Source organism: Pleurodeles waltl, chromosome 8 (assembly GCF_031143425.1).
Source record: "Pleurodeles waltl isolate 20211129_DDA chromosome 8, aPleWal1.hap1.20221129, whole genome shotgun sequence".
NCBI classification, from domain to species: Eukaryota; Metazoa; Chordata; class Amphibia; order Caudata; family Salamandridae; genus Pleurodeles; species Pleurodeles waltl.
In genome coordinates, this window is record NC_090447.1 from 16,161,288 (window position 1) to 16,177,898 (window position 16,611).

Consider the following 16,611-nt stretch of genomic DNA (forward strand, 5'->3'; position numbering starts at 1 on the left):
CGTCCGCGCTGAATGCAGTTAAGTTACACCTCACGTTACTGTCTAACGATACTGATTTACAGGATTTCTTGTCAGGTCCCAGGGTACCACGAAAGAAGAGGTTCATATCTGAGGTTTATAATGAGATTTGGAAACTTTCACAACAGGAGGCTGCGGCCCGATTGCGGCAGATTGATCAAGAGAATTTGATGCAAGCTTTGTCTGTTGTTGATAATGGCGTGCATACACTTTCTGACCGTGTTTACACGATTGACAACATTGTTTCCTCTGCTATCGACATTATTAAATCAGATATGTCTTCTTTATATCATGGGCAGAGTCAGACACGGTCCATCATGCAGCTGGGTTGGACTCTTCAGACCTTGAAGGCAGGTCGCGTTCCATGGCAGCATATTCGCGCCAAGGAGATTTTTATCTCGTTTAATTTGACTCGTCAACAACAACTGATGGCTAAAAAGGAAGCGACTTATGTTATGTTAAATATTGAAAAATTGGAAAAACTGCCTTTTACGTGGCTGAGATTCCGTCAGCTGAATGGTTGATTCATGGAGTTATCAATATGCCTATTTCCACTCTACAATTTACTTCTTGTCTGAAACATATTCCGGTGGGTAGATATGAACTATTAGGAGACAGTTATATACATGAGGTGTGGGACCTTCCCTTTCAGTACAGATGTGTCAATGGTTTGAGGGAGGTTTTTCTTAGCGGTAGCGAATGCGAAGCTTCTGTCAGCCATTCCATGGTTTGTAAACAGCTGTCCTTGCACGGAGCTTGTAATGCTTCGATTGCTAACTTAGCTTGTTATCTGAAGGGAGTTCCAGTCCCGGTAATTAAAAACACTTTCCAGGTGCTTTCTAACGGCAGTTACATTGTTCTCAACAGCGAGCGCTGCTGTGGCATGCGTCCCGGAAAAGTTTACGTTGTCGTTGTCAGCAAGGCCGTTACGTGCTGCGGGAATGTGTTGTATCCCCCCACTCAAATTAGGGAGGTAGCGGACATCTGGCCTCATATTGCTACTTCCAAGGTTAATTTCGACAAGTTGAGTCGACTGAAAGCTTTATTGTTTATGACTTTGCTGTCCTCTGAACTTGTCGAAATGGATCCATAATTTAAATTTTGCTTATATTCAGGGCATATTATTGTATTTTTAGAACCACTTGCTACTGACAAAGGGAGGGTGTAGTGTGGTTGGTTTTATGTATTCTTTGTGCGTTAGCTTTGGGCATTAGGCCTTTGTGCATTTTGCCCTGGATGTATTTTATTTCGTTTGCTAGTAGCTTAGAGCCTCTGTGCACTTTGCTCTACGTGCTTTTTATTTTTCTACGTACTGTTATTTTCAGATAGCCAGTTCTACAGTGTTGTTTTTTATTCATATCACACTGTTTTGCATACTTCAGCACTGATGTTCTCCATAACACAGTCACTCTGTGCTACAGTCAAGGATATAGTCTGGTACATTGCCGATAGACGTGGTTGGAGTTTAGACTTGGCATTTCTGCGTATTTGGTGATCACGTTGACATATAGGCTATAAAATAACTTCTCTGTCCCAATACACGCAAGAGGGAGATTCCTACCAGAGAACCACAACTAGATGCTGACTGCCTCGTTGCAGATGCTGAACCAAGATCACAGGCCTTTGCTCAGGTATGAAGACTAATGTCTCCGCAGTGATACAGATAGGCAAGCTAGGCACTTAAGATGCTGTGCTCTAAATAAATTAAGCAGAGGGAGAGTAGAAATTATAATATACAATGATTGCTTTATTTTTATGTTTTACTCTCCTGGTAACTATCTCAATCCTACTGTGTTGTATGGTTCTGGTTATCGCGGCTCATGCCTTATTCTCTAAAATACAGTCGTTTTATTAAAGCATTATATAAAACTTATACTGTCTTTGTCATTTGTATATGAGATCATATTGTAAATGAGAGAGTTGGTTTGGATCTGAGTGACCACGACTTCCCTGAGAAGTTCCAAAGATGTCATGCGCTCGGCTGCCCAATCATCTCTTCCCCGTGGGAGAAATGAGGTCTGCTAGTTAGCTGTGACATTTTCCAAGGTGGGGAAGGGCCACAAGAAACCCAGCAAGTCTGGAAAAAGCAGCACGGCGGAGAAGACCGCCATCATCCCCGCTGCCCAGGGGGCCACCGCCAGCACCAGCCCAGCTGCCCAGGACAGGACCGCCAGCACAAGCCCAGCTGCTCAGGACAGGACCGCCAGCACCAGCCCAGCTGCCCAGGACAGGACCGCGAGCACAAGCCCAGCTGCCCAGTACAGGACCGCCAGCACAAGCCCAGCTGCCCAGTACAGAACCGCCAGCACCAGCCCAGCTGCCCAGTACAGAACCGCCAGCACCAGCCCAGCTGCCCAGGACAGGACCGCCAGCTCAAGCCCAGCTGGCCAGGACAGGACCGCCAGCACAAGCCCAGCTGCCCAGGACAGGACCACCAGCACCAGCCCAGCTGCCCAGGACAGGACCACCAGTACCAGCCCAGCTGCCCAGGACAGGACCGCCAGCACAAACCCAGCTGCCCAGGAGGGGCCCGCAAGCACCAGCCCACCTGCCCTGGAGGCCACCGCCAGCACAAGCCCCGCTGGGCCATGAAGGACCGCCAGCAAAAGCCCCGCTGGGCCATGAAGGACTGCCAGCAACTGAGTCCCTGCAATGGAGACCGCCGCCTCAAGCACCACTGAACAGGGCACCGCCATCTCAAGCACCGCTGAACAGGGCACCCCTGTCTGAAGCACCGCTGAACGGGGCACCGCCGTCTCAAGCACCGCTGAACAAGGCACCGCCGTCTCAGGCACCGCTGAAGAGCGCACCGCCGTCTCAGGCACCGCTGAACAGGGCGCCGCCATTTCAAGCACCGCTGAACAGGGCACCACTGTCTCAAGCACCGCTGAACAGGGCACCGCCATCTCAAGCACCGCTGAACAGGGCACCGCCGTCTCAAGCACCGCTGAACAGGGCACCACTGTCTCAAGCACCGCTGACCCATGAGCGGCAAGGGCACTGACGCAACTGAGTCACGGGGTGAATGATGCACTCTGGGCACAAAGCCCCCTCCAGAACCAGTGGAGACTGTCATCCACTCACCCAATCCTTGGCAGGATAAAGCACTCTGGGCACAAAGCCCCCTCTAGAACCAGTGGAGACTGTCATCCACTCACCCAATCCTTGGCAGCATGAAGCTCTCTAGGCACAATGCCCCCTCCAGAACCAGTGGAGACTGTCATCCACTCACCCAATCCTTGGCGGGATGAAGCACTCTGGGCACAAAGCCCCCTCCAGAACCAGTGGAGACTGTCATGCACTACCTCTGTCCTTAGCAGGATGAAGCACTCTGGGCACCAGTCCCCCTCCAGAACCAGTGGAGACTGTCATCCACTCACCCAATCCTTGGCAGGATGAAGCACTCTGGGCACAAAGCCCCCTCCAGAACCAGTGGAGACTGTCACCATATTTTGTACATGGTGTATATATATATTTCTGCCTACTTGCTTTTTATATATTACAATGGTTACACTCATTTTCTATTGTCTTTGCATTCTTCCGAGGGGTTTGGGGGGTGTAACTGTGATGTATTGATATGCATTAGTGTGTGTGTTGTAGTGGGTTAGGGTGGGGATATTGCGTGTGTGTGTCCCTGTTTTTTCCCTCCCCCTCCCCTGTGTCGTAGGTGCAGTACTCACCGTGCTCTTCACCGCCGGCGTTCGTGCTCCTGGTAGAGGAGCAGGAAGACTATTGCAGGTAGAATTTGGAGTTCTGGATCCATGGCGTCCTCGTTCCTCGTGGGGTGTGTAGAGGTGAGTTTTTTTCCTTCGGGATTCCTGTTTCTGCCGTGTTTTTATCCACGGTGAATCCGCCCTGGAAAAGGTGGCAGATTGGCCTGTCATAATAGTGTAGGCGGTACATTGTCACCCGCCTGTCAGTCAGCGGTGACCGCTGCGCTGTTTGTTTGTACTGCCGTGGCGGTCGAAGTGTTAAAGTGGCTGTCTTTGTTGGCGGTTTCCGCCATGGTCGTAATTGCAAATCTTTGACTGCCGGCCTGTTGGCGGTCTTACCGCCGCTTTAACACTGTCCGCCAGGGTTGTAATGACCCCTATAGTGTCTTGGAGACCTAGAGGTAGAGTTAGGAAATAGAAATTCAAATTGGTGTGATGGGGCAAAAAAGTGAATGGGTATTGTCAGTGAGGTAACGGTGTTAGTTGGAGGTACAGACAGGTTTGTCTCCAAAAGGATATCGGAAAACTAAAGGTGAGGTGGACAAGGAGTGAGCTGCATCTCTGGAGTAAGAGTACATGCAGACATCTCTCTGGGGAAGGCAGGGTGCCTGACAATGGAAAAGGCAGGGAGGGTGTACATCCCTGGGGGGCTGACATCATGGCATGGAACCCAGAGAGAGAGGTGGAAATGTAGCCCCTAGAAAAAGAAGGGGGGAGCATACAACATACGTGCATGAGAGAATAACAATGTAAATGAGGTGGGAAGGAATCCTAGAAGTCCCATCTGACTGAAAGGGGATGGTCTGTATCAGATAGAACAGAGACAAATAATTGTATTCTCCCAACCCCAGATGAATTGAGACTAGATAGCAAAATACAACAGAAAGCAAGGAACAATGCCTCAAAATGAATGTACTTACTTTCTACATAGAAGATATTGCCAGGTGATAATGTGGATCTATGTGCAAGAATGCATTGTGAAATTCCCAGTAGTATTGAGACATCTACTGTGATTTACACATTCTTTTTTCTTTTTTTTAATATTTCTTTTTATTGAGTTTTTATAAGGATCCACCATGATAGCAAAAAAAAAAAAAAACTTGTAGTTCCAAACTTTATCTTAAAAAATTTCCCCAGCAATTCCCGGAAAAAAAGGTGCTATAAACAGTAAGATTAGGTAGCTATGCAGATTCATTCAATCGGTGACTCAAGAACAAATTTCTCCACGCTTGTCTAAAAAGAATCTGCCCCAAACGAGATTTTCTTTTTTACCTATTCTACTAGCATATCTCATTTCCTGATTTCTGACTAGCACCATTTTGCTCTGCCATTCTTGAGGGGTGGGAGATAACTCAGAGCGCCAGTTTCTTAACAAGAGAGATCTGGCAACCACAGTGGCGATAAAAACGAGTTTCTCCCACCTGGAAGGGAGTCTTGCCTCAAGGTTGAAGCCTAGGCACAACAGCCGGATACTGGGAGTTATGGTAACCTGGGCCATATTTGTTAACATCTTGAATATTCCCTCCCAGTAGTCCTGTATACATTGACATGTCCCAATCACATGCATCCAACCCGCCACCCCTACTGCCTTACAGCGAAAACAGAGATCAGGACAGCTGGGCACCACACGGGATAAGGCTTGCGGAGTTCAATATAATAGCCATTTACTGAAAAATATCATTCGATGCCAATTTGCGCCCCTGAGAACTGATGAATTTAGATGATTAATTCTCTCCCAGCACTCACTTGAGAGATCAAAGTCCTCCTGACAAGCCCATTTTTTTTTGCCTTTGCCTCCAGATCAACCTTATCCCTGTCCATCAATAGCCTTCTCCAGAACCTGGCGCTCCTTATTCCAGGAGGATCTACCAATTCTGAGACTAACGCCTGGGCATTAATGATTAAATTGATATCCAGATCCAGACTGTTTAGCATAATATTATAGGAACTCACCAAAAGAAAATCATTTTTGACAACCATCTGGATATTTAAGGGAGTTTCCCAATTGTCATTGATACGGAAATAACCGATTTTGCTAAAACCTGCATGCCCCCATCTCCTTACTAAGTCTGCATTGAGCTGAGCACCAGAGCGTAACATGAACTGTGTAAGGGAGGTGTTAAAATGCAGATATGGGATTGAATATTTTCTGAAAAAATCTGACTTTCTCTTAAAGAGCCATCAACGAGAGAAAATCATCAATGAATATCTTAATAAAAGTTTTATAAAATTCAGCCAGAAAGCCATCAGGTCCACAAGACTTCCGCGTAGGGAGGTTCTTGACAACCTCAAGGAGTTCTGGCTTCGTAAACGGCTGTATTAGAACATCACTGTCCTCTTCTGTAAGACTAGGAATATCCGATTTTCCCAAGAATTCCTTAATTGACCTAAGGTCAATATCCAGAGCATGTCTGTAAATTCGTCTATAATGCTCTAACATAATTTTGTCCACGGCTCTGGGGTCAGTATGTCTAACCCCAGTAATAGGGCATCTCAGGGCATGTATGTTATTACCTGCTATTCGATCCCTTGCCTTCCATGCCAAAAATGTGCCTGTAAGATTACTCTTCTCATATACATTTTGTTTATAAGTCTGCAATCCTATATCAACCTTCTTAAGGAAATTGTCGGCCAATGCCTTTTTAGCAAATTCAAAAGACTGCCTATTATTTTCCGAGGGAGCCTGTAGATAAGCATCTAAACACCTTTGCACTGCCTCTTCCAGTTGCCTGGTTTGTTGTCTCTGGGAAAATGTATCTGCTGCCTCCTTGGCGATTACCAAGCCCCTGAAGAAGGCCTTAAATGGATCCCAAATTATAGCCGGAGTTGAAGATCCCTTATTGCGTTCGAAAAATTCACTAAATTCATTCTTAGAGATCTGGATCCATCCCTCGTCCTGAAGAAGCTGCTGATTGAAAACCCACCTTTTAGTTTGAAACTTGGGGACTTCTGAATAAAGAGACACTTCTAGCACCAGGGAGGCATGGTCAGATAAGAAAGTGTGCCGCACCGACTGAGCCTTAAAGTGCAATGTTTTAGATGTCAGAAAAAAATCAATGCGAGAAGCACTTTTGAACCGGGTCGAGATACACGTATACTCTCTCTCATGGGGGGCATTCATTCTCCAAGGATCACAAAGCATCAACACTTTGACATAGGTGGTCATTATGACCCTGGCGGAAGGCGGAGAAGCGGCGGTGAGACCGCCAACAGGCTGGCGGTCTTTTTTTTAGTATTATGACCATGGCAGTTACCGCCATGGTCATCCGCCGCTTCTCCTTTCCGCCCGCCAGGGCGGAGATGACCGTCGGGCTGGAGACCTGGGTCTCCAGCCCGGCGGCCGTCACAATAACACCGCCGATATTTTGACCCGGCTTTCCGCCGTGGATTTCCTGCTGTAGGAACCGCCATGAAATCCATGGCGGTAAGCACTATCAGTGCCAGGGAATTCCTTCCCTGGCACTGATAGGGGTCTCCGACCACCCCCCACCCCTACCCCGACTCCCTCCCCTACACCCCCCACCACCCCTGCCACCCCCCAAAGATGGCAGGGCCCGCCTCCCCACCCCGACCCCCAACATCACATAACTCACACACACGACATGCACGCAGGCACCACCAACACACACACGCACACACACCAACATACATGCCTACATCCACACACTCAGTCAGACACACACACCCATATATACAAACATAAACGCACACATCCATACAGACATACCCACAGACATACACGTACTCATTCCCACAACACGCAACACCCCCGCAAGCATACACGCACTCACACACCCCCTATACATACACAGACGCACACCCCCATGCACCCACACAACACACAACACCCCCCCACCCCCTCCCCTAACGGACGATCAACTTACCTGTTCCGTCGATCCTCCGGGAGGGAACGGGAGCCATGGGGGCTGCTCCGCCGATACCACACCGCCAACAGAACACCGCTGTGCCGAATCACAGGACGTGATTCGCTGGGCAGTGTTCTGTTGGCGTGGCAGTGGAGGTGGAGCAACCTCCACTTCCCCGCCGCCCACCAGTATGGCTGTTGGCAGCTCTCCGCCCTAAAAAGGACGGAGAGCAGCCAACAGTCATAATACGGTGAGTGGCAAACCACCACTACTGGTGGTCTTCCGCACGGCGGTCCCTCGGCGGTCTTGTAAAAAGACCGCTGAGGTTGTAATGACCACCCTAGTCTTTAAAAAGTTTGGCAACTCTGGGCTTATTTTGGGGCATATTTATACTCCGTTTGCGCCGAATTTGCGTCGTTTTTTTCGACGCAAATTCGACGCAAAACTAACTCCATATTTATACTTTGGCATTAGACGCGTCTAGCGCCAAAGTTTCAGGAATTAGCGTCATTTTTTGGCGTGAACCCCTTCCTTGCGTTAATGAGATGCAAGGTAGGCGTTCCCGTCTTAAAAAATGACTCCGACGCATATGCGTCGTATTTATACTCCCGGGCAAAAATCACGCCCGGGAGTGGGCGGGTCAAAAAAACCTGCATTTGCGCCTCTTTTTAACGCCTGGGTCAGGGCATGCGTTAAGGGACCTGTGGGCTCAGAATGAGCCCAGAGGTGCCCTCCCCTGCCCCCAGGGACCCCCCCTGCCACCCTTGCCCACCCCAGCAGGACACCCAAGGATGGAAGGACCCACCCCAGGGACATTGAGGTAAGTTGAGGTAAGTAATTTTTTTTTTTTTTTTTTTGGCATGGGGGGGCCTGATTAGTGCCCCCCTACATGCCACTATGCCCAATGACCATGCCCAGGGGACAGAAGTCCCCTGGGCATGGCCATTGGGCAAGGGGGCATGACTCCTGTCTTTACTAAGGCAGGAGTCATGTTAATGGCGCCTGGGCGTCGTAAAAAAATGGCGCAAATCGGGTTGAGGTGATTTTTTTGCCTCAACCTGACTTGCCCCATTTTAAGACGCCCTAACGCCATTTTCCCCTACGCCGGCGCTGCCTGGAGTACGTGTTTTTTTTTCGCGCACACCAGGCAGCGCCGGTCTGCTAGCGCCGGCTAACGCCATTCAATAAATACGGCGCCCGCATGGCGCTTCAGAATGGCGTTAGCCGGCGCTAAATATTTTTACGCTAAACTGCGTTAGCGCAGTTTAGTGTCAAAAAGTATAAATACGGGCCTTTGTTTTTTGCCCCGGTGGTCTCCAAAATTGGATCCTGAAGAAAATTAAAATCCCCTCCAATAATAATTTTACCTGACAATTGCAAAAGGGATTGGAACATTCCTGCATAGGGAGCAGGATCATCTAACAAGGGTGCATAACAACTCACAAAAACAAATCTTTCTTTAGCAACTAAACAGTGCACCCAACACCATCGTCCTTTGGGATAGCAGCAGAAGTCAAGCGGCCGTGCATTCAGACCTCGAGCTCGAAAGACCGCAAAGCCTCTATGGGCTGCTGAGGCTGCGCCAGCCATCTTGAAATCACCCATTTCTTTAAACACATGAAAGCCCGCAATTTTTTTGACTGGAATATGAGTTTCCTGTAAAAGAATAACCAAGGGATTTAGGGCAGCTACCCTTTCTTCGATTGCAGACCTTTTCCTCTGGTTATTTAACCCATTCACATTCCAGGAAACTATTCTGAGTGAACGATTCAAACTTGCCATTGAGTTCTCAAGAGAATTGCCAAGAAAATACCTGATCTCAACCTAGTCCAATTAACATCACTCCCTCTGTAACCTTCTTTATTCTGAAATGCACATAGCTACTATTTAGTGTGGAAAACCAGGATCCTGCGTCCCTTACCAACCCTCCCAACCCCAACCCACACCCCCACCCTTGGGTGGCCAAAGCCTGGGGCCCTTCCGCCTGAGCAATCCGGGGCCACCCCCGAACCCCATCCTTCGTTAATTGGGTGCCTTGACATTGCACCCTTTACCATAGACTCAGAAAGGACTACAGTGTAAGTACCATAAAGACTCATTTGACTTTTGCTCTATGAAGCCCACCTTTCTGAAGGAGCAATTCCCCCCCCAGTGTCGGGTCCATCCTCCTATCCCCCTCTCTAATCATCTTCCCCCCGTCTCCCCAACATCTGCCCGACTGCTTCTGAATTGAATGCAATAAAGTCTTAGCAGCATCAACTGTATGAATTAAATTAGAATGTCCATGATAAAACACTTTAAGTTTGGATTGCTGTACAAGTCCTGCCGGAGTACCAGCTTTTTGGAAAGCCGGAATCATCCCTTTCAATTCTCTCCTTCGATGTGCAGCCGCCACAGACATATCAGAAATGTTTTTGAAGGCGAAATCGCCAGGAACCTGATGTATTTTACTCTTAATTGCTTGTTGAAGATACGTTCCTTGACCAGAAAATCACCAAAATTAACGAGGATAGTTCGAGGATACTTTGCTTGGGATGACAGCACTGCTGGAACCCGATGGGCCCGCATGATCATAAGATCCAAATGTTTATCGCCGGGTTCAGAGAGAACATGCTGCAGAATAAGGTCCGTGATTAAGTTTGTGACAGTCTGTCCGTTTTCGCGCCCTTCAGGAATTCCCATAAATCTCAAGTTTGATCTGCATGAGCGATTCTCAGCATCATCAAGCCGGATCTGTAAGTCTAACAAATCAGCTTGACATTTTGCCACTTACGGTTCCTCAGAGACGCGAGCATCCTCCAGGTCGGATACTCGCTGTTCAATCTCCTTGATGCTTGAGTTAATTAGCTGTATATTACTCGAAATTAAATTGTTGTGATTCCATCTTCTGATTTGCCTCATTTTGTGAGATTTTCAAGGCTTTTAACTAAGAAAAAATCAGAAGAAGCAGATTTTCCTAAAGAATATCGGAGCTTGCCTTGACTCTAGGTACGTGAGAAAACAAGCCCATTTGAGAGTTCAGCTGATCCTGGACCGATTCAGAAGTTCCATTAACGGAGGGGCTCAGAGGGGGCCCACCTGTAACGCTTTTCCCTAACGCAGCAACTGAGTCGCAGGACTCGCGAGAGAGATCAAGTAGAGAGCTGTTAGCTTGAAGAGCAGAGGCAGTGTTTGAGTTAGTAGTCAATGTGGGAGCGTCGGCTTCTTGACCCTTCACTAGTCCAGAGAACAGGGGATAGAGCATTTTTGAGCCTGCGCCCATATCCAGAGCCTGACTGACAGTGGCATCGACGCTACAGCTTAAGGCTGATTGATTCAGAGGCGGACTAGCCTTATTCATTGATTGTGAATTTAACTCTGAATCCAAGTCTGAGCTCCTAGCCTCTGCCAGTAGAGAATCCGAACCAGCATTTTGCGAGCTAGTCATAGAGGGCAGTAGGCTGTGAGGAGAAGTGTCGCTAGAAGGTAATATTTGGTTTAGCAGTGCGGGCAGCTTTAGGAGCCCTAGAAGCAGGGCATCCTTTCCCCTGGAGATAGTGTGGAGAACGGGGCATTATACAGCGCTGCTCCTTTCCCTTATACGCGTCCTGCTGCCCCCTTCCTCTCCCCATTAGCGCACCAGGCTTTTGGAAAAAAAGTAGAAGCAAAAAAAGGGATACCAGCCTCGTACCAATTAGCGCTTCCTTCCAACCAGCCCCTTTTCCAGTGCAAAAATTTACAAAATTGCACTACACCAACACCAAGCAATGCTCACATCCCAGTAGCCTATTCCATGTCCAATTTAAGAAGGAGAGGGAAAACCTCCCTCAGAAGTGAGAAGTCATGTCCTCTATAGCCCCGCCCCTCACCTCTGTTTCCAGTTCCTCTTTTCCTGAGAGAAGAAAAGTCCGACCATGCAGTCTCAGGCCTCTTCAGGACTTCAGCCGAGTTCCCTTGACAGCCAGCTAAGCCAGAGGGGAAATTCCTCTAAAGAAACGCCTCAAAAACAGCAAACACAGCAACCACGGCAAGCCGTGAGCAGCAGGGGGGGGGAGCAGGGACCCAGACTGTCTTTTCCCATGTTGCAGCGGCAAACACGGCAAACAGTAATCAGCTGGGGGAGCAGGAATACAAATTGTCTTTTTTCTGCGCTGTAGTGGGACGGTGCCGGCATTAACGCATCTGCCTGCGCGCGCGTCTTTACGACCCAGTATTTCAGCCGCAGAGCATGACGGGAGCTCCTACGCGGCCCAGCTTCCTTCGTGATTCACACATTCATGATTGACATGTTGGATTTATATCTGCTGAAAGTTTGGCTTATGCAGAGAAGCATGAGTATGTGATGTACTTAACCATGTGGTCCCCTTAATATATGGGATTCTGGGTTAAGTCAGAAAATTGGGTGCAGCAATATATGAAACGAGGTCTGAATAACATTTCTGTATACTGTGTTATAGTACATCTTCCTTTTGCAGTTCGTTCACTCAGTGGCACATGCGGCTACAAGCGGCACATGTGTGCAGTTTATTTCCCCAAAGACCTTAGAGAAAGACTGAATTACATGAGACTTTTATTTTCCAGCATAGCAATCAGGGTGTTAGTTGGGAGACAATGTTTATGGAGACCAGAGTAAGGAGGGCACCTATGTCCTTGCTCAGCACCTTACAGAAATCAGACTGTGGCATCACATGCATTGCTCTCCTGGATTGTGGTATCAGCCAATGGCAATCTCAAGTGACAGTAGTCCAATGGTTGCTGCTCGTGGAGTTAGTTGAGCCTCGACCTTCAGATGCCTGGTACTTCACCTACCTCTAAGCAGATTGTCTGAACAACCAGTTTTGCAAACCAAGCAAGCACTGATTTTAATGTTCAGCTTAGTCTGGAATTGGTACCTTGATGATTCAAAAGAATTTTGTGTATCTGTGCAGCTTCAGAATTTGTGTTTGTATTTGTGAAGCCTTTTACTTAAGGTGTGTGTTATCAAATGTAATTTGCATGTGATCATATTATGTTTCTGGGGAAAGAGTTTTATAGTGCAGCCTTATGAAAGGTTCAGAGAGCTATGTAGAGTTATGAAATATATTGGCAAAGCATAATAAATGTTTTAATTTTAAGTGATTACAGAAAGTACTTAATATATATTTTAAATCTGGCTTATTGATTCAAAACCTCTTTCTTAGTTAAAATAGAAGTATGTAGGTAATTTGAATTTTAAGGACACATTTGGTTTGCAGCAACATTTTGAAAAAAATATTTAGCCACTAGGTTCTATCCAAAGTAAAACGATCACCGTTAACCAGTTTAATAATTAGGAAAAAAATCACAATATCTGCACCTTGCTACAGATGCTTATTTCTTTTGTGTGATAAACACACTGAAGATGTTATAAAAACATATAATTTCTCTTTCTTGTCTCAGATACAGTGAAATGCAAAAAATGTCCTGAAAACCAGTGGCCAAATGAGAGACATGACCGATGCATTAAAAAGGTGATTGAGTTCCTAGCATTCAGTGAGCCCCTGGGTCTAACACTTGGCATTTCTGCAGGATTCCTGTCCCTGCTCACTGCATTGGTCCTATTCTTCTTCATAAAGTACAGAGACACTCCCATCATCAAAGCCAACAACCGTGGGCTCAGTTATCTGCTGCTCGTCGCCCTCATGTTCTGTTTCCTCTGCTCCTTCATATTCATTGACCGTCCCAGAAAGCTCACCTGCATGCTGCGTCAGACTGTCTTTGCAGTAATCTTTTCCGTTAGCGTCTCCTCTATTCTGGCTAAAACTATTCTTGTTGTTCTCGCCTTCAAGGCAACACATCCTAGCAGTTCTGCCAGGAGGTGGCTAGGTTCACAGATGCCAATTTGTATAGTTTCCTTTTGCTCATTGGTGCAAATCTTAATCTGTATTATTTGGATTGTAAAGTCACCTCCATTTCCGGAAATGAACCTTGCATCTAGTAAAGAAAAGGTAATATTTGCATGCAATGAAGGAGACCCCATCTTTTTCTACTGCATGCTGGGATACATGGGCCTCCTGGCCACGGTCAGCTTTGTTGTGGCCTTTCTCTCAAGGAATCTGCCTGGAAGCTTCAACGAGGCCAAGCTGATCACCTTCAGTATGCTGGTGTTTGTCAGTGTGTGGATCTCCTTCATCCCAGCATACCTGAGCACACGCGGGAAGTATATGGTGGCTGTGGAGGTGTTTGCCATCCTGTGCTCCAGCGCTGGACTGCTCGGATGCGTATTCTTTCCAAAATGTTATATTATTGTCATGAGGCCTGACCGTAACACAAGGGAGCATCTCGTAGGGAAACATCACTTTGCTAATAAACGTTAAAAAAATTATGATGTCCTGAGCTAATGTTTCATTTGCTTTAAAGTATTATAGAAAATTGAAATTATGTCATAGGAAACTGAAATTATGAAAATGTGATTTAAAATCATCCAACCTTGGTCTAAGAAACACTTGAGAATATTCACCAGAATTACCACATGCACAGCTGAAATAGCAGCTGTAAAATAGAGAGTGGTTAAGTTTGTTTAGTTTATCTCATTCTAATAGTAAATTAATTTATATTTGACAGATAAAGAGAGAAAGAAGGAGAGAAAGTGAAAGAAAGTGAGCAAAAGTGTGTGAGAGAAAAGTGAGAAAAACAGTAACAACGAAGCAAAGTAATATATGTTGCAAAGGAGTGTGCACTGGATCAGGGATGGAAAAACAGAATATAGTATTACAGTGAGGAACCTTGAAATAGAGAATGAGATGTATTATGAGATAATGTGAGAGATAAATACAAAAGGAGGTGCAGGAAGATGAAGTTTGTGTGTCTGGGTGTCTGCATTTGCATATGTGATAAACAGAAAGAGAGAGGTAAAGAGGGGAATGCAGGGGAATAATGTCTCAAAGGCTGATGATATTTTGCAGATTTCTTAAATATGCTAGGAGTCATGAAGTAGTGTCCAGCCAAAAACTAGAATTCTAATTAATTAAAGAGTGATCAACATCAAGTTACGGTTCCTTTAGTCTTTTAGGCTTTTGTTTGGATTCTGCCTCAAATTCGCTCAATAAACATTTTCAAATGTTTTCATACTGTCATATGGCAGGGATATTGCAACAATATAGACACAACATACAGCCAAATGTCTCTTCTCAGTGCTACAACTCATCTGTATACTTTGTTGCACACCAGAAAGCAGCTCTTGATTTCACTGGAGAACAAAAAACATGATTCCCTTTGCCGTAGTTTAGCAATGATCTTGCTACCAGTCATTGGGATGGGAAAAGGGGCCTGTGAAGGCACTTTGAACCTGACTATGAAATCCCCATCCAAATACCAGATCAGCAATATGACAAAAAATCAACCACGTCCAACTGTCCCACATTTAAGTGATGGTAAAGTTTGAAATGTATGAATATGCGCATATATTTTCAAATGGACTTCCTACCTTTATTTTCATATTCATCTTCCACCTCAATAAGTCAACTATGATTAGTGCAGAAATTATATGAGGAACTGACCAATAATATCAATTTTCAAGTATATTACAGTGGAAGGAAAAACTTTTTGAAATAGCATGTTTCTTGAATCAACCCTCCCCCCCCCCCCACCAGTGCAAAAAAGAAACAGTGCAGGCATCCTCCTCCAACAGTCACACCAAAGAGGCCATTTAAAGTTTGGGAGAGAGGGAGAACCACAACAGTTTGTAGGTGGCTGTGTTAGCAGAAGTGTCTGACCTGATGGCTTCCCCCACTGGGCCACCAGGTCACAGTAATAATATCCATGCTTGATTTAGGGTAGTTTGACCATCATAGATGCACTTGTTCAGGCTTGACATGTCAAGAATAGCAGACCCAGTCAACCAAATCAAACAGTGGCTAATGCACACGGATATATCTTCCTAATTATCAGGACCATTGATTGTTTTTAAAAACAAGCTCCTGCTTGCTTGTTTTCAACACATCATGAAAATGCTGAATGACACCAAAACATGATGTTCACATGCCATTGTGATGTGTCTGCAGTGGATCTGAAAGTATCCAGCCAGACAGGTAAGGATCTCTAAGTAAGATTGGTGGCCCTCCAACAGGGAGCATAGGCCTTAACCTCTGCTGGTTTTGTGGGCTAGTGGGCTTCCTGGCAAGCTCTAAATAATTCCACCGGTGATCTAGCAAGTTCTGACTCTCCATTGTTCCATTTTTCCGGGCCCGCCTTTCACTTTCTCTGGACCCGCCTTGCCACCATGTCTATCTACAAAGTATGTTCTATGGGAAATTTCCAGGGGCTCTGTCTTACTTATTCCTTAAGCTCTGCCTTGAGCAATGGAACTTAAGTCATGAGAGAAAACTCAACTTCATCTTGGACTGGGAACCTCCAACAGAATTCTCTGGACAGACCTCTATCTTAGAAATGGCAGTTTAAACGGTTTGTCCTGAAACCCAAGAAGACAGCTAAGGGTGAATATTCTGTAAATGCCCATTTATCTCTGCCACACTGGGTGATTTGATATTTAATAATTATGGCTATTTGGGTAATAGAACAGGACAGGTTTTTAGTTTTAAAATAACGTAATTAAGAAATTGAAATGAGATATAAGAAGATGCCAAACATGACTGAAATAAAATATTATAAGAAACATTAAAAAAACAAATTGATCAAAAATCACATAATAATATTATATAAACAACAATGTATTGTTATAATTCAGAATTGATTCTTCTGGTGAGACAACTGAAATATAGGTGAAATCAAGCATTTTACTGATTTTATATAGAAAGACTATAGAACGATAAATTAATATTAGAACAAAGTATAGAACAAGAAACAGGGTATCTTAAAAAACATTTTAAATGAGTAAGTAATGAATAAAACAATTCTGTAAAATGGATAATTATTGATAATTATAATTATAATTAATGGATACATAATTGATCATGTTAACAGTTTATCTTTGGGGATGAGAAAATAGCTAGATTATTTCTCTGAAAGTAGTATGAGCCATTCCACAATGTGGTGTAGGAAATGTTTATGACACCTTT

The 16,611-nt window shown here is 45.6% G+C and overlaps 1 protein-coding gene across 1 annotated transcript in view; it reads left to right on the forward strand.

Annotated features, from left to right (window-relative positions):
* The window catches only part of LOC138249294 (extracellular calcium-sensing receptor-like), a 197,546-nt gene extending 183,635 nt beyond the window's left edge, over positions 1–13,911 (forward strand). Inside the window, exon 7 of the mRNA XM_069203251.1 lies at positions 12,995–13,911. Within this exon, the coding sequence (XP_069059352.1) occupies positions 12,995–13,911 (917 nt within the window). The remainder of the gene's footprint in view (positions 1–12,994) is intronic.
* The last annotated feature ends 2,700 nt before the right edge of the window (positions 13,912–16,611 follow it).